At 38.9% G+C, this 24,289-nt stretch overlaps 1 protein-coding gene across 3 annotated transcripts in view; it reads left to right on the plus strand.

The window, feature by feature from the left end:
• Lrp12 (LDL receptor related protein 12) overlaps positions 1-24,289 on the plus strand; it is a 91,672-nt gene that overhangs the window by 21,442 nt on the left and 45,941 nt on the right. The window contains exons 2-3 of one of the 3 annotated variants that reach the window (XM_029555201.1): positions 13,491-13,517; positions 19,637-19,693. The exons of 1 other annotated variant lie outside the window; for it this stretch is intronic. In XM_029555201.1, coding sequence (XP_029411061.1) covers positions 13,491-13,517; positions 19,637-19,693 — 84 coding nt within the window. The remainder of the gene's footprint in view (positions 1-13,490; positions 13,518-19,636; positions 19,694-24,289) is intronic. One more of the 3 variants, XM_008851515.3, reaches the window with a different exon arrangement.

Consider the following 24,289-nt stretch of genomic DNA (forward strand, 5'->3'; position numbering starts at 1 on the left):
AGGGTGAGCCCCTATTAAAAAAAAAAAAAAAAAAAAAAAAAAAAAAAAAGTAAGCAACACCACAGAATATGAATACGTTTACAGAGTAGGTGATCTGGTTTCTTTAATAAGTCTGGCTGGTAGAAAATGAGCACTATCCCTCCAGGTTCAGAAGGACTGAAACATAATAACCAAATGTGATAACACAGACTTCAGAGCCTGCTTCAAATGATCAGGATGAAAAGATACATATGAAACAATCAGGCAAATCTGATTATGGTCTGGTTATATTAAATGATATCAAGAACTGTTACTATCTTTGTTAAAGTATTAGAATTATAGATATGTAGACATGGCCATGGAGACATTGAGGCAACAATGATACTTGGCATTTGCTTTTAACATACGTCATTCACAAAAAGACAATGGAAAATAACCAAATTAGTAATCAAAATCAGGACTTCTTGGTGCCACCAAGGCTCATATCCTTCTCACTGTATGGCATGCCTCCTGGTAGCCTTTGTAGTAGATTTTAACATTGCCTCCCAGGTTGCTTTTGACAGCTACTAACACCAATCTGTCCTTTGAAAATGCCTTCATCCCTTGGGTTCATTGTCAGTATAAAATACCCATTTCTTATTTCACTGAATCTAGATGTCATTTACAGAAAGGCAGCTGTCAACTTCCTGGAATTTAAAATGGGAATGTATCAATTACTCCTGAGATTGCTTTAAAATAAGACGATGTATATTAGGAAAGTGTTTTGTAAATGATGGAATTGTTAGCTGAAATAAGACACATTTATATTTTGGAAGGTATACTGAGATAATTAAATGTGTAGTTTTTGTGATAAGACAGACTTAAGCAGCATCACCATGAACAAATTATTACTGTTCCTAAAATGTGATTTCCTCATAACCTGGAGATAATACCTGTTTCAAATATTTGACTCAATAAGTGTGCCGGTTCGTTTTTGTCAACTTGGTACAAACTGGAAACACCAGAGATGAAAGAAACTCAGTTGAGGAATTCCTTCCATCAAATTGGCTTATGGGTATGGCCCTGGGGCATTGATTGCTAATTGATGTAGGAGGGTCCAGCCCATGGTGGGCAGTGCCATCCCTGGGCAGGTGGGCCTGGGCTCTATTAAGTAGCTGAACAAGCCAGTAAGCTGCATTTTCCTTCATGGTCTCTGCTTCAGTTTCTGCTTCCTGATTCCTGTCTTGGCTTCCCTCGAGAGTAGGTTGTGAGCTGTAAGCTATATAAACCCTTTCCTACTCAAGTTGCTTTTGGTCATGAAGTTTTTCACAGCAACAGAAAAGTAACTAGAACATTAAGTAAATTGAAATCAGTGAAAGTTTATTAATTGTGAGACTGGCAGGGTAATTCAGTTGGTAAAGTACCTGGCTTTTACCTGAGTTTGATCCTCAGAACCCACATTTAAAAAGTCAAGTATGATAGTATACACTTGTAATCCAAGGACTGGGGAGGTGGGGACAGACAGTTGGGTCCCTGGAGTTTGCCAACCTAGGGACAGCGCCTGAAGAATGACACCTGAGGCTGTCCTCTGGCCTACACACATGTACGCACATGCATACGTACTCAAAAAAGTTCATCTTGTCACAACAGATACATACTAGATAAATATCTTTCTCTTTCACTTGGGGAAGCATGCTTATATATCTGAGGTAGAAAGTCAAAGTATACAAAGGATACACTCACATGTGATACTTCTGTAGGATAATGTTTGTGCGTGTGTGTGTGCGTGCGTACGTGCGTGCGTGTGTGTGTGTGTGTGTGTGTGTGTGTGTGTGTGTACATGCAGGTGCCACAGAGTGCATGTGGAGGAGTTGGTTCTCTCCTGCCACCTTGTGGGGATTCCTGGATGGAGCTCAGGTTGTCAGGCTTACAGAGCACCTCTGCACAGTGAGCGATGTCACCAGCCCATATAGGATAAATGTTTGAAAGTCTTGTGAAGAAGTAGGTAAGTTATAGGATGAGCTTTGTTAGAGGTTAATGGGAAGCCAGCTGTTCACTGAGAGGAAGAAAGGGATCAAACATGTTTTTTTATGGTCCTGGTGTGCAAGCTACTATTAAGAAGAGCCCAGGAATCAACTGGGGATTGAAAATGGTGAAAACATGCCTTTTCCTTGGTGTCTTTGCCCTGCTCCATCCCAGTCAGCTAACACTAATGCAGAGCCAGGTCCCTTATACTCTCAAGTCTTAAGCTTCCCAACAGCTTTACTTTTATCAAATAATTCTATAAAGCCTCTAATCAAAGTCAGCACTTACATCTGAATTCTCTCCCCCTGTGGCTTTCTAACTATAATGAAAGAATGCCTATCTTCCTTCCTTTTTAGACTTTTCTAACCCTAATCATTGTTTACCCTCTTAACAAACTGTAACATGAAACTGATTTTTTAATTGCGCAAAGGGTATTTCATGCCTTATTTCAAAATCTGATAATTTTGAACCATTGAATAAGCAAGCATTTAGTGATCTTATTGTCAGAAAGTGGGAGAGATAGATGCAAGATAGTAGCAAGGCAGGTGGTAAAAGTAAAAAGTAGAAGACAGAAAGACTTTCTTTGCTCTAAGGCACCCAGACTTTGGTTGGATTGAATTAATTGAATTACACAAATTGTGGCAGCTGAATTGCTTACTCCCCAAAGATGATAAGAACCATGGGAGTGATGTGTTTATAACACAGTACTAATCCGATGTACTGTGAAAACAATAAAGACCCTTACTTGTCCTAAGTATAGATATGTGTTTCCTGGGGTTGAAGGACCTGAGAGAATAGCTGGTAACAGTCCAATGGACTGCTCCAGGCAGAGGGAACATCATTCTTAAAGCATCAGAATTTTAGAAACTGCATCCAGAGTATATACATGTAAGGTAAAAATAGGAAGTAGCTAATGTTAAAGGTTAAAAGATAAGGAAGAGCCAAATCATGTGGGCCTTAGACGGTCTTATACATGAAAGAAGTTGAAACCATTTTTCAGATAAATATCAGATGTGCCTTTTTAAAAAGTCTCTCATAGCATTGCAAAGAATGAGAACAGCACAAGGGATCAGAGAGCTGCAAGATCAAAAGTGGGAAAGCAGCTTCCAGGCTAATCATTTATTCTTACATTTAGCAAGTATTTATCTGTTGTCTAAAAGAGCCATACATTTTTCTGTGCTTTTATTCTTGTAGAGATTAGAGTCACTGCAAAAAGGCAGGAAAGAAATATCAAAATAAAGAAATAGTAGGAGAGTTAGAAAAAAAGTCAAGAATCAAGAGAACTTAGCATGTAATGTGTGACATGAGAGGAAGGGAGAGATGATAAAGAAATACAGAATGACTTTCAGATTTGTTTTTGGACAAGTGTGAGATGTTCTTACCATTCACCAAGGTAAGAAATATAAGAGAGGGTGGAAAGAAGTTCAGTCTTGCACATAGTAAACTTTATGTACTTAGGCAATGTTAAGGCAGAATGGTATAGAGGGAGATAAGAGTCTTTGATGTAAAAGTAATTATACTTTAGTAGTGTAGTACTGGCACAAAACCAAACATGTAGACAAATAGACTAGAAGACAAGACCCATCGGGTGTGGTGGTGCACGCCTTCAGTCTCAGCACTCGGGAGGCAGAGGCAGGCAGATCTCTGTGAGTTCCAGGCCAGTCTGACAGCCTGGTCTACATAGTGAGTTCCAGGCCAGCTGGGGCTACAGGGAGACCCTGTCTCAAAAAGACCGAAAACAAACAAACAAAAAAAGAAGACAAGACCCAGAAACAAGCACATGTAGCAGTAGTCTCAGATTCTTTACAGAAGTGCCAAAAACATACAGGGAGGAAATAGACTCTGAAGTAAGTGGTGCTGGGAATATCCATGTGTTGAGGACTGAAACTAGATTCTTTTTTTTTTTTTTTTAATTTATTATTTTAATTTTATGTGCATGAGTATATTGCCTGCATGTAAGTGCACTCATGTCATGTAAGGACCACAGAGGCCAACAGAGGGCATCAGATCCCCTGGAACTGAGTTATAGGTGGTTGTTAGCACCATGTGGGTGCTGGGACTCAAACCCAGGTCCTCTGCAAGAGCAGCCAGTGCTGTTAACTGCTGAGCCATCTCTTCAGCCCCTGAAACTAGATTCCTATCTTTCATGATGTGCAAAGGCCAACTGGACCCAAGACTTTAAAGTAAGATCTGACTTGAAAGAACTAAAGGAAAATAGGAAACATTTCAAGGTATAGGCATAAGTGTGGACTTTCTGGAAAGGATTCCAGTAGTTCAGGAAGTAAGAATTGGCAAGGGATTGTGTGCAATTGGAAAGTTGCACAGCAAAAGGAAAAATTCAGCATCTTGAAGAAATGCCTGAAGAATGGGAACAAAATCTTTGTCAATTATTAATCAAATGGGATTAATATCTAGAATGTAGGAAGAAAACAAACACCAACAGGAAATAATCCTATCAACAAGTGAACCTAGCAGACATTTTTCGAAAAGTACAAATGACCAATGAATATATGAAAAAGTGTTCAACATCTTTAGCCATCAAGGAAATGTAACTCAAAAGGACACTGAGTGTCCTTATGATGAACTTTTATCTTCTCTAAGTCTCAGTTTCTGTGCCTGTAAAAATGAGGATAGCGTCTACTTTACAAGGATGCTGAGAAGATTAGTATAGTGAATGAAAAGTGCCAACCACAGTGATTTGACTCACAGTACTCAATGAGTTCTGGGAGTCAAATAAAAATTTGCATCTCCAAGGAAAGGTTTGTATTAATGGTGGAAATTTAAGAACTCTCCATGTGGAGAACATTTTAAATGTCAGCATTTCTCATTGCTATGACAAACATACACGGTAGGAGCAATGAAGGTAGGAAAGATTTATTTTGACTCATGACTTCAGAGGGCACAGTCCATGGTTGTAGGGAAGGCATGGCAGAGTGAGAGCCCACCTCTGTTCACATCATAGTAGACCAGGAAGTAGAGACCACTAGACTTGAGCCAAGGGTGGTTGTAACCTTCTAAGACTTCCTGTTAGTGAAATGACTTACTTCCACCAGCCAAGCCCCTCTTGATGATTCCACAACCTTCAATAGTGTGGTAAACTCAGGCCAGGTGTTCAAAACGTTCCCGTGTGACTGTTCTCCAGGAAGGTGCCCTGAAAGCTCTTTCTTTTCAGACACACTTCTTTCAAATGAAAGTCTTTCAAAGAAATTTGCATTTTTACACCTTGAGCTTTTGAGAGAGGGTTTTGATCAAAGCACTTTTCATGTTGTCCTTGCTGAGTTGAGTCCCCTTCTTAATGGTGTCTATCTTTTTAAGCTGCAACTTTATCCAAACTTGCTTTGTTAACAACTTTAAAAGTATTTATATGCCTTTCCTGCCTTAATGGCACAGTTTTCATTTTGGCTCTTGAGGCTCACTGTAAAACTGTTTAAAAGCAGTAATCAGTAACTAAGTCACAGTTTGAATGTTATGCTATTTTGAAATTTTCACTGCCAGATAAATTAGTCCATCATTTTTTAATTCAGTCTCATGTAGATTTTCAGACATGAACAAAATGTAGCCAAATTTTTTGCCAGAATGTAGCACAAATCACCTCTCACCCAGTTTTCCATAGCTCTTGTTCTAATATGAAACCTAAGGAGCACAGTCTCTAGTCACATTTTAAAAAAATATTTTATTTAATATTTTTATTTTATGTGTATGAATGTAATGCCTGTATGTGTATAAGTGCACCTGTGTCATGCAATGCCCGCGGAGAACAGAAGAGAGTGTCAGATCCCCTGGAACTGGAGTTATGGACAGTTGTTAGCTGCAATGTGTGTGCTGGGAGTTGAACCCGGGTCCTCTGTAAGAGCAGCCAGTGCTCCTAACTGCTGAGACATCTCTCCAGCCTCTGTTGGTCACATTTTTATTGGCGTTCTGGTCTTCCACTGAGAGGAGCTTACAGAATTCTGAGGTTTCTTTGACCCACATTTCCAAACTCTTGAACATACTTCCTTAAAGCCAGATCCAAAGACCTAAGACCTTACAGGGTCAGATTTATCATTGCATACCAGTCCCATTTTTTGTACTAATTTTCTGTATTGGTTGTGTTCCTTGTCACTATGACAAAAGATCCAACCAGAGCAGCTTAGAAGAGAAAAGATTTATTTTGACTCATGAATTTAGACCATTGTAGTGGGGAAGGCTTGGCAGAGGAGCTCCTTTTTTGGCAACAGGAGCCAGAGGTAGTGGCTGTAATGTATACATCACCAGGAAGCAGAGAGAGCCAGGCCAGTATTATGGGATATAATCTTCCAAGACCAGTGACCTGCTTCCACCAGCCAGGCCCCGTGTCTCTGTATCCTTTAAAATGGTGCCACATGCTGGGGGCCAAGTATTCAAAGCATAAGCCTATGGGGGATATTTCAGATTCAAACCATAGCAACAAATAGGGGTTTCTAGAAAAGAAAAGAACAGTGAGTTATTCCTAAAGGTCCCTGGATAGTTGGCAAGCAAGGTATTGATAATTCACTAAGAATATTAAGAAATTTAGTTGAGGGGGCTGGAGAGAGATGGCTCAGTGGTTAAGAACGCTGGCTGTTCTTGCAGAAGACTTGAGTTCGAATCCCAGCACCCACATGGCAGCTAACAACTGTCTGTAACTCCAGCTCCAGGGGAACTAACAGCCTCTTCTGTCCTCTGTGGGCATTGCACGACATGGGTGCACTTACATACATTCAGGCAATACACACATACACATAAAAATAATAAAGAAAAAAAAAAGAAATTTAGTTGAAGCCTTGAAGAAATAAAGGACTGATATAGTTTTCAAGAGAGTAGGGGATATAGTGAAACAAGCTTTGTTAAAAGATTAGACAACAGCCTTGAGTATCTAGAATTAAAACCGTGAATTTGTAGTGATGCTGTTCCTCATAATTATGTGGTTCTTCAGCTATCAGAAACCAGATTCAAAATTTGATGTTTTTGAGGATAAAGTGTTTTATAAGTATTTTATTGGTAATCTGAATAAGACTCAAGTAAGTGACAGGGAAGTATGCTGTGTTAGTGACTGTAGATTTTTCTTTTGAAAACTTTGGCTAAAAATGTAACATGAAGAATCAGGCTGAAAAAGGAAAGACCAAAATAGGGAAGGGGGTTGTAGACCAGAAAAGAAAGAAGTCATGTTTTTTTTGTTGTTTGTTTCATTTTGTTTTGATGGTTTTGATTGTTTTAATGGACAAGAAATCCTTAATATGTGTGTAAGAGGAGACAAAGGAACCAGAAAGGAGGAATGGTCTGAAGATGAAACAGAAGAAGGGCTGATGAATGACTCTAGGATCCAGAGTGATCTTGAACTTGCTCCCTGCCTAGATCCTCTGGTAAACTAGTAAAACAGCTTCCCTGTTGTGGCAGAATGATACCACAATACTGCAGTGCCTGAAGAAAGACAGCTGACCCTTGACATCAGTTAAAACCACGACTGAGCCCAATCTGTTCTGAGAACTTGTTGCTTTGGAGTTCTCTCAGACTGTTTCCTGAACAAAGGACCTTTTCTGTTTATTGAAACAGTACATCCAGCATGATACGAGAAAGGAAGGGAATTTGTCTTATCAGAGAAGAATTTTCCCTTTCTAACCCCTACTGACTCAGAACAGCATACACAACCACAAATAGATGTTATGTGTCTAAACCCACCTATTGTTTGCAGCACAAGTGGAATAATACCTTTCTTTCAGCAATATCCACTGCTCAGTGCTGATATTTTCACAAGATAGACACACACACACACACACACGCACACGCACACACACATTATTCTTGGTCAGAAGCAAGAAAGGGTCATAAGGGATTAAAGCCTCAAGGCCCAGTAAGACTGTTTACATCGTAAATGAACTCAAAGCATAAGATTAACTTTGGTTACAAGGTTTGGTAAGATTCCTGTTTGTAACAGAAGACATTCCCATACACTGTTGGTAGAATACTTACCACTTGTTAATCTGTGGTCTCTGGTCATAGATATGGCTAGAAGTTGACACAGACAACTCTTTTGTTGTTTATACATGATAAAGGTAGCAAAGAGACAACAATAAGATACGTGATGCAAAATAAGAAAACATGAGTTAAGGGCAGAAAAAATTAAATGTACAAACATCACTGATGATTTTAATAAGTCAGTCATTGCTCGTAATGTTAAAAAGTATTTTTACATTTCAGTTTTCTTAATTCTGTCTTTTAAAAATGGTTTTCTGCATCCTAATACATTAGAAATCACATATCTTTGTCATTAAAAGGTCAGTACTTTTTCTTTGTTTTCCATAATTTGTGCATGAATGGCAAAATGGTGTCATCAAACATTGGAAGGCAGTAACCACAGCTATTCTTGCTGTCCTTACAGCTCATGTAGAAGAGTGTTTTTTAAAGTGACCCATTGCTGTAGAAGAGAGCATTACTGGATATTTTAAAGAAAACATCCAGTGGGTACAGAAGAGGGTGTCAGATCTGCTGAAGCTAGAGTTAGATGCAGTTTTGAGCTGCCTGATGTTGGTACTGGGAACTGAACTCAGGTCCTCTGCAAGATCAGTATGTGCCACTGAACCATTCTCCAGCCCCTAAACATTTTCTTTTAAAAGAGGTCAGCCATAAATGAGCTCAGCAAGTATATTTACTAAAATACATGTAGACAGACATTAAAAGTTTTTCATTAAAAGCCAATGATTTATTAACAAAGACCTCTAGATAGGCTGACTAGATTCACCAGAAGGGCAAGTAGTGGAGAATGAAAACTATTTTTAATGTTGAGATTAAGTAGATTAGAATTACATCTGGCCCTACCTACCACTTATTAGCCGGAAGACTTGGGCAAGTTACTTACCCTAGGTCATTTTTGTCATCTGTGATATGGGGATAATGATATCTTTAGAACTTCAGGAGGGAGATTTAATAATACATCTAAGTTCAGTGTGGTGCATTATGCATCTTACATGGTGACTGTGATTGGTGATTGCCAGGCTTTAGGAGTGCTGAATGGGGATTGGCTGCAAAGGGCACTAGAGAGCTTTTTTGGGTCATGGAAATGTTGTCTTGATTGTGGTGGAGGCTACAGCACTGGATAGACCTGCTAGGGCTCTGGAAATCAATGAATTTTATGCAAAAGCAGTATTTCAAAATATACACTTTAAGCCTCACTTTAAGTGAGAGCAAAATACAAGTAACAGCATCTAGCTTTTAAATATGTATGTATATATAACGTATAAACACATGTGTCTTAAATAAACTGTATCTAGCTCATCCAGTGATGGTTTTATTGCCCTCATACCAAAAAATAAAAAAGCCCAAATCAATTTTCCTTATCTATGTAGATGCAAAAATCATGTAACCTAATGCTAGCAAACTGAGTCTAGCAGTACTATATAAATATGATTACAAATGATGACCAAAGCACAAACACCTAAAGGAAAAATTAAGTACACCGTGCTGCCTCAACAAACTGCTTCTTCACAAGATCATGAAGAAAGTGAAAAAATCAAACTGTAGAAGACAAAATATTTGTAAATTATTTGTGTGACCAAGAAGTTATTACCCACAGTGTATGAAGAACTCTTGTAACTCAGCAGTAATGAAAAAAAAAAAAAAAAAGCCGGTTCAACCAATTAATAGAGACAAAAGATTTGAATGACATTCTCTAAAGGGTGCATACAAATAACTCATAAGCTTATGAAGAGACCTTATTATCATTATCCAATAGGCAAATGAAAATTAAGGTCAGGAAATAACCACTTTACACCCAGTAAGATGACTAAAAAAGATGGTAAAAAGATGGCTCAGTGAATAAGAGCACTTGCTCTACAAGCATAAGGACCTGCGTTCAAATCCCCAGCACCCACATAAAAAGCCAGGCATGGCTGTACAGGCCTGTAACCCCAGTACTGCAGCATAGAGACAGGCAGCTTCTAAGAGCTCACGAATGAGCTGCCCTAGCTAAAATGGCAAGTTTCTGCTTCAGTGAGAGACCCTGTCTTAAGCCAATAAGGCAGAAAAGGAAAGAAGACACATGAGGCCTTCCCCTGGACTCCACATGTGTGTCAGTGGGTGCAACACACTTATATAATCATATGCGTGCAATACACACACAGCCCCAAAGATGGAGGGCCACAAGTACTGGCAAGGATATGAAGACACCGAACTCTCCTGCTTCGAAGATGGAAATGTAAACGGATATAGCCATTTGGAAAACAGTTTGGTAGAACCTCAGAACAGTGGACGTGGGGTCACCATATGCTCACCAATTCTATTCTATACATATACTAGAGAGTACTCAGTCTTTCTGCTGATGAATAAATAAAATATGCATGTCCAATGATGAACTATTATTGAGGCATAAAAGAGAATGAAGCAGAGGGAACATAGATGTTTTCATATATTTAAATGACCAGGCAGCCCTGTTCTGATAGAGGCAGAAAGTAGATTAGTTGTTGCTAGGGACTGAGGAAAGGGGAGTACAAGTTTTCTTTGGAGGGGTAATGAAAATGTACAGGTATTACATAGTGGTATTAGTTGTGTATCTTTTTGACTGTAGTTTTAAATCACTGGATTGTGTACTTTTAAAAGATTTTATGGGGGCTGGAGAGATGGCTCAGCAGTTAAGAGCACTGGCTACTCTTGCAGAGGACATGGGTTTGAATCCCAGCATCCACATGGTGGCTAACAACTATCTGTAGCTCCAGTCCCAGGGGATCCAACACCCTCTTCTGGCCTCTGGGTACACTACACAACATGGATACACTTACATACATGCAAGCAATACATTCATACACATAAAAAATATATTTTAAAAAAGATTTTATGATATATGAAATATTTCCTAATAAAGATATTAATATAAGAAGTGTAGATAAGCAATTCCTTTTATTTTCCTGGAATTCTGAATTCCTTCAAACCTTTATAGTACTCTTTTTTTTTTAGTATTTTATATATTATTTTTATTTTCTGTGTATGTGTGTATTGCCTGCATGTATGTGTCATGCAATGCCCACAGAAGATAGAAAAGGGTGTCAGATCTTCTGTAACTGGAGTCACAGTCAATTGTTAGCTGCCATGTGGGTGCTGGGAATTGGACCCAGGCCTTCTGTAAGAACAGCCCAGCCAGTGTTCTTAACTGCTGAGCCATCTCTCCAGCCCCTGTATTACTCTTACAAATCACAGGAGTCATACATAGGTAGGAATCATTGGACTCATATCATCTTAAAATTCCTCTTCTTTGTTGTGAGTTCTTATACCAGTAGTTTAAGCTAATTTTAGAATAAAAATTATTTCCATCTGTGTGAACACTTTCTGAGATGCTCAGCAGTAGAAGTCATAAAGAGCTTTGTATGCTCTTCTGGAATGTGGTTCATTCTATGAATACTGGGAGCTTGTGCTGTTTAGTCTTTGTACTCTGAATAGCATTGTCATCATACCCTTGTTTTTTGAGATTTGTTTTCTTTTTAGTTATGTGTATGTGAATGTGACTGTGTATAGCTGTGTGCTCATGAGTATAGGTGCCTGCAGAGGCTAGAGCTGTTGGATCCCCTGGGAGTTGGAGTTACAGGCGGTTGTAAGCTACAGGACATGGGTACTGGGAACTGAACTGGGATCCTCTGCAAAACAACTGCTGTTAATCACTGAACCATCTCTCTAGCCCCCATACCCTTATTTTTAAGATATTTCAAATAAGATCTTATGAAGATAATACTATGGAATACCTATAGTGTCTTTTCCAGAAAAAGTACCTTATAATAATTACTGTTATTTAAAGTGTGAAGTAGATTTTGACCAGTTCATAAAATCTGTAGCTGAAGATTTTAATGAAAAAGTTATAGACATAAGATAATTAATGATTTTCAGTAGTTACATGAAGTAGGAAAATCTAATCTTAACCTTTTTGTGTGTGAAATATCTCATTTTAACCATTTGTTAGATACTAGGGAGCCTTTCGTCAGAGTATTAGACTGAATTCTTCAAACATTTTTAAAGAATTTATAAACAGTTTTAAATAAACCCAAGAATAGTGTATTAGTATATTTGAACTAACATATCAAAATGCCAAATTGGCACTTAAAGAAGAGACATTTGTTTTCTCATAGCTGTGGATACTGAAAGTCCAAGACTTAGATGCTGTCAGGTTGACTCTGCTGAGGCATCTCGTGACTTCAGTGCCTTTCTTTGCTCTTTCATGGTCTCATCTCAATGCATGGATAAAGGAAGGGCTCTGGTACTTCTTCCCCTTTAAAAGGATGCCAGTCTTAAATTAGGGTCCAACCCCTAAGGACTTCATTTAACAGAAAGCCAGGAGTCAATCACAGTTCTGAGAAAGGAAGTAGCCACTCTGTGTATGTTGGCTCTACATGTCAGACCTACCCTAAGTACCCCAAGCAGAAAGAGCCTTCCACTATCAAACTGGCCTGTCTAGCAGATCACCTAGAATTTATATGTAGAAGCCTCACTAGTAGTTTTTTTAAAAGGTATATGTATTTGCCTGACTTTTTTTTTCCTATATGCATATCCTCACAAATGACGGGTCAGGCTATCACGTGTCAGAACTGAGGGAGTCTAGGACCAGCATTTGAACACTTCTTACCTTGTTATCATCTCATGTAGTTTAACATAATAACCTACAAGGCTTCTTGCAGTTGCTTCCTTTCTATACAATTAAATTGGAATGAAGTTTATAACTCTATTAAATTATGAGAAATGTCTTATATAATTTACACATTTAAGATAGTAGATTAAAATATTGAGGAGACTGAAATCGTATATAAAAGGCTAGCCCTTAGGACACCAGTCTGCTTTAGATCATTTGCAAAAATCTAAAACAGAATATTTTGTGTGCTATATCATAAGTATAAAATACTGAGGCTTTTTAAAAATCATTTTCATATTGTTAAATGAAGACTTTCAGGTAGGATAATAAATTATACATGTACCACAAACCCAAGCCCCAGCCACCATGAACAGAGCCGGTCTCCTGTCCCACTCACTGCCTGTTATGCTCTTCCTCTCATATTTTGAAATAAACACCAAGCATCATTTATTTCACCTATTAATGTACATTTCTAAAAAATAAAGATAGTTTCTTTTTTTTTTTTTTTTTCAGTCTTTGAGATGGGGTCTGCCTATAGCCCCAGCTGGCCTAGAACTTGCTATGTAAACCAGGCTGTCCTCTATCGCACAGATATTCACCTGCCTCTGCCTCCTGAGTGCTGGGATTAAAGGTGTGCTTTTACCACTCCTGGATAGATGGTTTCATTTTTAATGAACACAGATGCTTGCAGTTTATTGTGAGTTTTCCCCTCAGTTTTATTGAAGACTCCAACTAGATTCAAATTTAAATATAACCCTCGAATTCTTAAGTATTTATGAAGAAGAATCCAAATAGGGTCATGCTTAGTAATTTCTTGATGGCTTTGTTTAGGCTTTTTTCAATCTATAAGTTAAATCATAAACTTTTGAATGTTGTTTTTTTTAATATTTTATTATTTTTATTTTAGGTGTATGCGTGTATTGCCTGTATGTAGGTAAGTGCACCCATGTCGTGCAGTGCCCATGGAGGACAGAAGAGACTATCGGATCCCCTGGAACTGGAGTTACGGACAGTTGTTAGCTGCCATGTGGGTGCTAGGATTTGAACCCAGGTCTTCTGCAAGAACAGTCAGTATTCTTAACTGCTGAGCTCTCTCTCCAGCCCCGAATGTTGAGGTTTTTTTTTTTTTAAACTATAAAATACTTATTGAAGAAACTGTTTTTACAATTTTTCAGTCTGGAGTTTGCTGAGTTTATCTTAGCAATGAAATTTAGAACAGTTACTGTCCTCTGCCTTTTGTATAAATAGGTAATTGGATTTAGGACTAAAAGTCTAACATAGCCACTAGCCACAGGAGCTTATTTTAAATTTAAAGTTGAATTAATTAAAATTAAGTCAGATTAATTTATTTGCTAAGGTACACTACCCTCAATTCAAATGACCAACACTCACAGGTGGCTAAAGGCTACCCAGTTAGATAATGCCTCTGTGGTACATTTTCATCTTTGTAGAAAGTTTTATTCCACAATACTGCATTAAGTGAAAGCTTGGCGAAGTTTGGTTTGCCACTCAGAGTCCTGCCATGTCTTCTTACCTCTTTATTCTAATGTTGTAGCTATTAATCGTTAATGACTTAGTCTGTTAGGTCATTAAAGAATGCAAAATGCTGTCATAGGAGCTTTAAAGTCATTTCTCACTAGTGGCATCCCACAGCTTTACAGCTGAGTTAACATTTAATTGAACCTTGAGGAAATTTTATTGTTATTTTTATTAATTTATTTTTATTTTATGTTATGAATGTTTTGCCTGCATGTATGTAAGTGCACCACGTGTCATGCAATTCCCATGGAGGCCAGGAGAGGGCATAGGATCCCCTGGAACTGAAGTTACAGTGAGTTGCTAGCCACTCTGTGAGTGCAGGGGGAACTGAACCCAGATCCTCTGCAAAAGCAGTCAGTGTTCTTAACCACTGAACCCCATCTCTAGCCCCTATTGTTATTTTTAAATGGGAGAGAGAACAGTGAGTTTGGTGACTAGAAGGGTAGAGGAAGTTAAAATTGAAAAGGAGCCTGAATTATGTTTTATTAGGAGATAAAAATGCTGTAATAGTGGTTTGTCATTTGTCTGCCACCCAGTTACCCTTTCCTCTTTTTAAAAATGCCTTCATCACAAATACTCTGTTCTTGGGGTGAGTATGGAACTGCTGCATCCCTTTTGTTAGATTCCAACATATGACCAATTGAATTAGGGAGCATGGAAGCTAGATCTCTGAATCAAATCTTATCTAGAGTCCAGCCTGCTGATATCTTTTTAACATTAACTTTACTGAGATAAAACTTGCATGCAATAACATGCATACATTTTGAGGTTATACTTCGGTAAATTTTGCATATAACATCCCCATTCAAAGTACAGAATAGGTCATCCCCTGAACAATTCTCTCATTCCCTTTTACAAGTCATTTGTCCATACTTCCCAAAGATTAAGCAACTGTTAATCTTTCTGCCCTATAGTAGAGCGTTTCTGCAACTGGAATTTTATGGCAAAAGCCCCAGCTCCAGCAGCCCCAGCAGGCCAGGCTCAGTCACCCATGCCAGTATTCTAATCAAAGAGAAGAGAAATGCTGAAAAGCAGAAAGAAAATTTAATCAATGCATGGAGAAAGAAAACAAAGGTTCCAGTGACCCCAGTACTGGAATAAGCTCCAGTTTTGAGTAGAGAAAGAATTGGGGCAGGGACAAGAGGTGTGCATAATTAAGGGATCTAGTCAGGACATGGTACCAGTGATCATTGTCATCCTTCTGGTTCTAAAGATAGTCCAAAGAAGTTGTCACTGTCATCACTTGAGGGGAGCAGTCCGACTCCTCGGAGATGACTGCTTCCACTTTACTTGCTCTGCTGCTCCTGGAGTCCAGGGTGACTACAGAGTTAGGACAGTGACAGGGGGTGAGATCAGTTAGGTAGACAGCCACTCACTAAGTGATAACATGCTTGTACAGTTTTAGGCATCAGAGCCAAAGTAAAGCAGACAGACATGAAGCTAGACTGAAGTCTCAGGCTTTCATCCTGCTTTTAGTTTCCTTATGGGCCCAAGTGAGGAATCAGTGCTGTTCAGCAAAAGCAGTTCCTAAGTGCTTGTTACATTTCCTTCAAGAACTTTATGTAACAGGCCCATAAAGTATGAAATTGTTTGTACTTCTTAGGATTTGCTTGCTTGATTGTTTGATATATTTTCTTTTCCCTTACATAGATATGGAATTGTTAAGTCATATACATATATAGCCATCATGAAAAGAAAGAAACTGTTTTCCAGCTATTTATTCACTTATTTCTTTATTTACTGTTGTTGTCTGGGTGATTTGTTTGTTTGTTTGTTTGTTTGAAGACAGGAACCCCAGCTAGCCTGGAACTTGCTGTGTAGACCAGGCTGGCCTCATTCTCTCAGTGGTCCACCAGTCTCTGCTTCCCAAGTGCTGGGAGTAAAGGTGTGTACCACCATACCCAACCTCAATTTATTTTATTTTAAAGTATTTTTATTACATTTTATTTATTTATTTTGTGGTATGTGTGTGTGTATGTGTGTATGTGTCTGTGTGTACTCACACGCCCATGTGCCATGGCACAAGTGTGGAGGTCAGAGGACAACTTGAGAGTGTCAGTTCTTTTTCCACCATGTGGGTACCTGGGATAGAAATACTGTCATCAGGCTTGGTAGCAAGTGCCTTTACCTAACACTTGCTGTCTTGCTGGCCCTTACCAGAGATTTTTGAGCATTCCAGTAGAGCTTATGTTAAAGCTTCACTAGGGAAATGATAAGTAGCCTTTAGAAAATGTTCAAGTGGCTGCTCTGATTACCGCTAATACCCAGGTGTGCACTGCAGGTCAGAACTTCAGCTTTTTCCCACTTGGTGAGAGGAAGTGTTTTTAACTTCTACCTTGTCCTTGGAAAGACTCATTATACACATAGACAGCTTTGTAGTCAGTCTGAGACTAGGACTCTTTGGGGGGTAATTTTTTTGCAAGGTTCTACCCTATCACACTCTGACTGTTGCTACTACCTCTCTAAACCAGTCTCTTTCTTCCCAGCCTAAGGTCTCTGTGCTCTGCTTGAGTGTGTCCTGTTCCAGGAAACCTCCAGACAGAAAGCCTGTGCAGTAGTAGGGCTCCTGAGTTGCCTCTTTTCTCAGCAGCCAGTCTTACGTAGACTACTGTCTAGTGCCTGAATTTTATTCACATTTCCCCTACCCTTTTACATTGTTCACAGTGGACTTACTGGTTTATTATCAGTTCCAGTCATGATAGTAGCAGGAGTCCTGTGTTTGAATTTTTAACATGTGTGTTACCAAAAACTAGGCTCTTATGTGCTATATCTTCTGATTGGCATTTTAGATTTATGAAGTTTCTCATTTTCTTTGTGCTTATTTCTAGCCTGATATTTAGCTGAATTCCCCATTGTTTATAGTTTTTTTTCTTTTGACTGTCTTGTTTTCAAACAGATGCAGGACTGTATATTTAATAATATATTCCAGTTTATATTCCAGCACATGAAGGGGAGGGAAGGCAGTGGGGGGGTGATATTAGATGGTAATAGTTTATAATACAATGAAAATATATTTAAAAGGGAATACTTTCGTTTACATTAATTTGATTGCTCAAATATCCTTAGTACTTTTAAAAAAGAATATTTTTAAATCACACTTTTATTAAGTAATATCCAGTAAATTACATGCGTGCTTCTATGTGTCTACCTCTGCAGAAGGTATAGAAATCAGTGACTTCCAAAGTGGGATATAAGTTTTAATAATATTTTATTGATTTTTTTGAGAATTGCATGCAATGTATTTTTATCATATTAGACCCCCTTCCTGTCTCCGCTCAGACACATCCCCATTTCCCTACTCACCCCCTCATTTCATGTCTTCTATTACTTTTTAAAAGCCTGTCAAATCCAATTTGTGCTTCCCAAATGCTCTTGGATGTGGGTACGTTGTCTGCACCCTAGTCAACCTACTTGGCATCACACTTTTAAAGAAAACTGACTCTCCCTCTCCCAGCAGCTATCAGTTGCCAATAGATCCTCAGTTAGGCCTTTGGCTTCCTGCCTGTCTCTCCCCTCCATTCTGGGTTTTTATCTGGCTTGGGTTTATGTAGGTCTTGTACATGCTGTGACAAGTGCTGCATCTTCATATTTGCAGCTGCCCTGTTGTATCCAGAAAACATGGTTTTCTTGTAGGCATCAACCACCTATGGCTCCCACAGTCTTCCTACTTCCTCTTCCACAGTGACCCCTGAACTTTGGAGAAAGTGTGATATACATGTCCCATTTAGAGCCAGTCACTCTGCAATCTCTTATTCTCTACATGTTGGCCAGTTGTGGGTCTCATTGTTAATTTCCATCTGGTGCAAAAAGAAGCTTCTCTGGTGAGAGTTGAGAGGTGTACTGATCCGTGGGTATAGCAGTAAGTCACCAAGAGTCAGCTTAATACTATGTCTGTTTAGCAGGATAATAGTGGAAGGTTCTCCCTTCTGGCCTGTGACCTGTGTGGCTAGGGGTTCTTGACCCTGACAGCAGTACCAGGTATAGACTCCATCTTGTGAAGCAGGCCTTAAATCCAATCAAAAAGCAGTGCTCTTAAAACTATTAGTTGTTGGGGCTGGAGAGATGGCTCAGCGGTTAAGAACACTGGCTATTCTTGCAGAAGACCCGGGTTTGAATCCCAGCACCCACATGGCAGCTAACAACTGTCTGTAACTCCAGTTCCTGGGGATCCGACAGCTTTTTCTGTCCTCTGCAGGTATTTCATGACACAGGTGTGCTTACCTACATGCAGGCAATACACACATACACATAAAAATAATAAATAAGGGACTTGAGAGATGGCTCAGTGGTTAAGAGCACTGACTGCTCTAAAAGGTTAAGAGCACTGACTGCTCTTGCAGAGGACCTTGCCTCGAACCATCCTTAACTCCAGTTCCAGGGGAATCCAAAGCTCTCTTCTGACCTCCGCGGCATTGCACAACACGGGTACACTCACATACATGCAGGCAATACAATCGTACACATAACATAAAAATAATAAAATATTTTAAAAAGTAAATAGTATATTTTTAAAGAAACTATTAGTCGTTGATGAGAAAAGATTTATAAGACAATGAAAGACCTTTTTAAAGGTACTAACATCTATGGCTTTCCTGGTAACCGAAGATACTGCAGCTGACTGGACATGCTCTAAGAATTGTCTTAAATAGTCATTTGCTCTTTTCTAATGGGAGTCCTGAGTTCCTTTTTGAGGAATAGTTGATTTAAAAATTCTTTATGTTAATCAGATCTCTATTTGATCATTATAGTACAATATATTGTTGTGACTTCCAAAATGTTTTTCTTACTATTTTTTAATAGTATTGAAAATAGTTCCTCTGTACAGTTGTATCTCTAAAAGAAGGATCTTACTTCTCCTTCACATCCCCTATTCACAAGTCAAAGACAGGTAAGAGTTAGGCAATTCAGGAGTCTTTTCAATAGACTCACTGAAGGGGTACTCCATTTGCCTCACCTTGTGTCCCTGTTCAGCATGGAAGAAGCCAGAGCAGTCTGCGTCCCGATTCCCTATCAGCAATTTGGGTAACCTCTTGAGAAGGTGGCGTGATAAGAATAGGAGGTAGGAATTGGCTAGGCAGTTAGGGTAAAAAGACCCCAAAGAAAAGTAGCCAGTTTCTTGTCTAAAAGTCAAAATGTACCTGGGCCTCTTAGCAACATACTCTGTTCCAAAAGCCAAAAATGACAAAAAGTATATGGGAGATCGTATCCCTAAAAGATTTTAGGGTTACCTCTTCAGATTAGAGTAGCAAAAAGCCCCATTTAAAAAAAATTAAAAATAATAAAAAAGAAAGAAAGAAAAAAAGAGTATACAAAGTTGTCAGAAAAAAGTAATGGGGAGATATGGGAGGTGTTGGAGGGGAGGGAGTGGGTGTGGATTTGATCAAAACCCCTTATATGCATGTATGAAATTCTCAAAGTTTTTTTTTAAGTTAAAAAGAGAAGGATCTGAAATTTATAGAAAATTTGTATAAATTTTATCTTGGAAATTAGTTTATTCATTATGTTTAATTTTAGGAAATGGTGCTCTTGCAGAACATTCTGAAAATGTGCATATTTCAGGAGTGTCAACTGGTAAGTCATTTTTTTGTAATGTTTAAATTTCATGCATGACTTACATGGTAAATATTGAAAACCACCTGGTATCCTCTGAAGTGATATTTGGCTATAAAAAGTATGACTGCTTTTCGCCAGCATGTAATAAGGAACGAAGTAACTGGAACATGGGGAAATTCTCATAAGATAAAAGTGATACTTGCATGCCCATGGATTGATTATACTTTTCCAAACAGACTACATAATTACTTTTACATATGAAACTTAAACTGAGAAAAGTTAGCTCAAGTTGAATTAGTCTTTTCATGCAAACTTATGTGAAGTGAAATTTATTGAATTAATTTTGAATGCTATCTCTGGGATTTAAAGTCTTAAAAATTAAGTGTGTTAGCTGGCTTTTTTAGATTAGAGTAAATACTCCGCAAAGAACAGTTGCACTTGAGTACAGAATTTGCTGCTTTAAAAGCAATCCACCAACATACTTGTGTCAACAAAATTCAAAAACTCATTGAGATAGTTTTTCATCCACCTAAGCCTTTTATAACTTACTTACTTAAAGGCCTAGTACAACTAAAAATGGTGTTTGGTAGATGACTTCCACAGCTTTGTTGCCAATTTTCACTATATCAACTCTAATTACCAGGATATCAAAACTATTTTTCATGTATTGAATGTTTCTTACTATTAGTAATTATTGACACTTTACCATTAACTTTACTATGTGTAAGTTTTAGATGGTTAAAAATTGCACTCAGTGTATTTTTCAGTCCACTGATTGGTGGTTATAAATCTGATAATCTATTTGACTATTTTATTTCTCCCTTAAAGCAAAATCTAAAGTGTGCTGTTATTTTTGTATGTCTCTCTGACTTTGTATTCAGAAAGTCAATTGAAAACCAGGCATGGTAACACGCCTTTTATCCCAGCACTTGGGAAGCAGAGGCAAAAGGCTCTCTGAGAGATGGAGGTCTGCATAGCAAGTTCCAGATCAGCTGGGGCTACATGGAGATCCTGTCTCAGAAAAAAAAAAAAAGAATGTTAAGAGACTCATCACCTTCTCTGAGGATAGTCTGTGTGCTCATCAAATGCATGAACAAGGCTGGTTTCCTGAAAATGAAAGTAGCCTTGTTAATCTTTCACATTTTCATGTGCTTTTTCATGTGCTTTTAGATCATGTATAAGTTACATACCTCACGTAAAAACAGGCGTTTAACGTTTTAGTTTTATTTATTATTATTGTGTGAGTTGTAGATGTGTGTGAAGGTCAGAAAACAATTTTCAGGCATCAGTTCTCTCCACCCACTATGGGCTTCAGGGATCAAATTCAGGTCTTCTCTTGAGTGACAGGTGCTTATAGCCACTGAGCTACCTCTCTGTTCCAGTAAAAAGTTTTAAAGATGATCTTGTCTGATTTTTTTTCTTCCTATTTTTAATAACTAATGAAAATTATGATTACTTTCCAAAGTTACAATAGGAAATAGTATTGTTTACAGATAATGTAGACAACCAAAGGGCTATTGTCTCAATAGTTTTCAAAAACTTTTATCTCAGGACCTCTTTCAAGTATTATTTCTTGCAATTCATTACTGGAGGGTTTAAGTAACAGATATGAATTTTCTTACAGTTCTAGAGGCTGGAAGTCCAAAATCAAGGTGCAGGTAGGGTTGGTTCCAGGTACAGCCTCTCTTCCTGGTATGCAGATGTGAGCATCTCACGGTGGCCTCACTCACATTTTTCCTGTGAGAGCTCAGAAGAACTTCCTGTTCTTCCTGTTAAAAGGACCCCCACACACACACCAGTACTGTAGTAGCAGCCTCTCAGCTGCTCTGTTCACATGGAGTCATGAATAGGCAAATTACAACTCCCTTAGTGTCAGTAAGTATCTAAGCTGTTGGTGTCAGCACCTCAGTTGTCATGGCTACAGCTGTTAGCTTGGGGGCCAGGACCCTCAGCTCTTACTGTGAGAGATCCTTGGAGATAACTGACTTTCTGGAACTCTTCCCAGTGACCAGCTAGAAGCCGGAGCTTCCAGGAAGCTCTTCCTGCAGTCTTAGCTCTCTGGATCTGCTCCTGGTTGCTGTCTGGACTCTTAGGTAATGCTTCTGGATATGCTGAGAGTTGTCTTGCTCTACCCATGATAATATCTGCCACGAAAGGGTAATAAAACCTTGGATGAATCTGTGTTGAGGCATAGACTATAGTACCAGACCTTGTGCACAAGACAGAAGCTTCCTGGGGAGAGTGAGAAGTTGCTGTTTTTATAATCAGTCACACGTGTGCACCTGCTGCCATGAGTAGGGGAGGTGCTCCCAGTAAACTGTCGGGTTCTATGTAGTCCTTCTGGAGTAGCTGTAGACCCAGTCAGATAAGGGTCATCTGATACTGTCACACCTGAAGCAAAGTCTCCCTAAGCAGTGCAGTGGCCATGGCAGTTGCAGTGGTTCCTAGGACAGGAATAAAGTCTCTTTAGGCATTAGTGGTTGGTCTGAAGTCTCCTGGAAGTAGCTGCTGGGTCCAGATTTCCATGAACTTCAGGGAGGTTATCAAACTAGCTATGGCTGTCCTGATGGACAAGCTCAAGGAACCTTGGAGGAAGCAGCTGCCCCAGCTCTGGTGAAAATGGCGGGGCTGTCTGCAGTTGTGCTTGCTGCCATCCCTACATCCTAAACTATCAATAGCAACAGCAGTGTCATTCATAACCCCACTGACTCAGGAACTGTGGAGACAGTGGCGCTGATTCCCATGAGACCTTTGCCTTGCCTAGCCTGGGACAGTTGCCTGGTGTGAACTTTTTCAAACAAAGTTCAATCCCTAGCCAATGCTTAGTGAGGTTGGGTCTTCCTCATCTGTCTGTCTCATTATTGGGTTGGAAGCAACCCTCATTTAATCTGTTACTTCTTTTTTAAAGACTGTTGTTAGGGCAGTAAGATGACTCCAGCAGGTAAACCTGCTTGCTGCCCAAACTGACAACCTGAATTTTATCCCTGGATCCCACATGGTGAATTGGTTCTCACCAATTTCCGCAAGTTGACTTTCCTCTGATTTCTACATGTGCACCATTGCATGTATGTGCCCTCTCCCCCAAACAAAATAAATAAATGTTTTAGAAAAGTTTTAAAAAGACTCTGTCTCCAAATGCTAGGAGTAGGTTAGGTCTTCAACATATGGGTTTTGAGAGGAGACTGAATTCATTTCGTGACAGGAACTTTAAAGAATTTGGCTTTTTGCCCCCTTCTTTTTTTTTTTATTTTTGGGGGCAGTTCTGGGGCTTGAGCATGCCAGGCAAATGTTCTGCCCGTGAGCCACATTTCCAGCCCTATTCCTTTTGTTGTTTTTCAGATGGTAGGTGGGGCAGTTGAGACAGAGCCTCATACAGCACACACTTGTATCAAACTAGCTATATGGTCAAGGCTGGCCTGACTCTCCTGCCTCCACCTGTTGAGTGCTGAGATTAAAGGTGGGTTCTACCTCACCCAGTCCTGTTACTGGTTTTTGAGACAGGGCCTTGCCATATAGGCCAGGCTAGCCTAAAACTTTCAGTATTTTTGCCTCAGTCATTCTGATGCTGGAATCACAGGTGTACACCACCATACCCAGCTGAGATTTTATGTGTGCCAGCACTACCGGTATTTACTGTATTAGAAATTAAGTCTAAGAAAGTGCCTTAAAACTTGTAAATTGAATTTCAAATTAATATGGTAAGCCTGTCGCAGCCTTCTATCTATAGAATAGTTTTCTTAAATTTTTTCAAAACAAAAGCATCAATAATACCATTATTTTGTAATATTATGAAGTCTTTAAGGATTGACCTAAAGTAGCTAGATTCTCAACATCTGTTTTTGTGTTCAGTCTTTTGCAACATGTTTTGTTTGATACATGAAGATAATCTGGCTAATGTTTAACTGGAAAAGAAAAGGAGTGTTTTTTTAACAATCTTTTTCAGATAATTGTGACTATCCTCTGACACTTCCAAAATTCAGTAAATGGTAGTTTCTCTTTTTAAGATTTTATTTATTTGTATTTTATGAGGGAGTATTTTGCCTGTATGTATGTTGTTTACCTTGTATATGCAATGCCCATGGAGGCCAGAAGAAGATGTCAGATCCTCTGGAACTAGAGTTATGGACAGTTGTTAGCTCAGGTCCTCTGCAACAACAGCCATTGCTTGAAACTGCTGAGCTATTTCTCCAGCTTCAAGTGATAGTTTCTAAAAGGTTAGTTGCAATGTAGAATACAAATTCATGTCTGAACTGTCTTTGCTCTGTTACATTCTACTATAGTTGACCTTGCCCTTTGAATGGGTTTGTTTGTTTAAAACAAAGTCTCCCTGTAGCCAAGGCTAGTCTGAAACTCACTATGTAGACCAGGCTAGCCTCAATCTCAGAGATCCACCTGCCTCTGCCTCCTTAGTGCTGGAATTAAAGGCATGTGCCACCATGTCTGGCTTGAATGGATTTTCTTACCATGTATGATTTTATAATGTGTGTCAGTCCCTTACAAAATGCTGTTTGCTGAGTTTGGCAGATTTACCAGTATGGAATATGAAAAGTTGCACAAAAATTTGTACAAATCTAGTATTGGCCAAATGTAAAATGCACATCAACTTACCAGGAA

This window comes from Nannospalax galili, unplaced genomic scaffold (genome assembly GCF_000622305.1).
Source record: "Nannospalax galili isolate Female #2095 unplaced genomic scaffold, S.galili_v1.0 scaffold284, whole genome shotgun sequence".
NCBI classification, from domain to species: Eukaryota; Metazoa; Chordata; class Mammalia; order Rodentia; family Spalacidae; genus Nannospalax; species Nannospalax galili.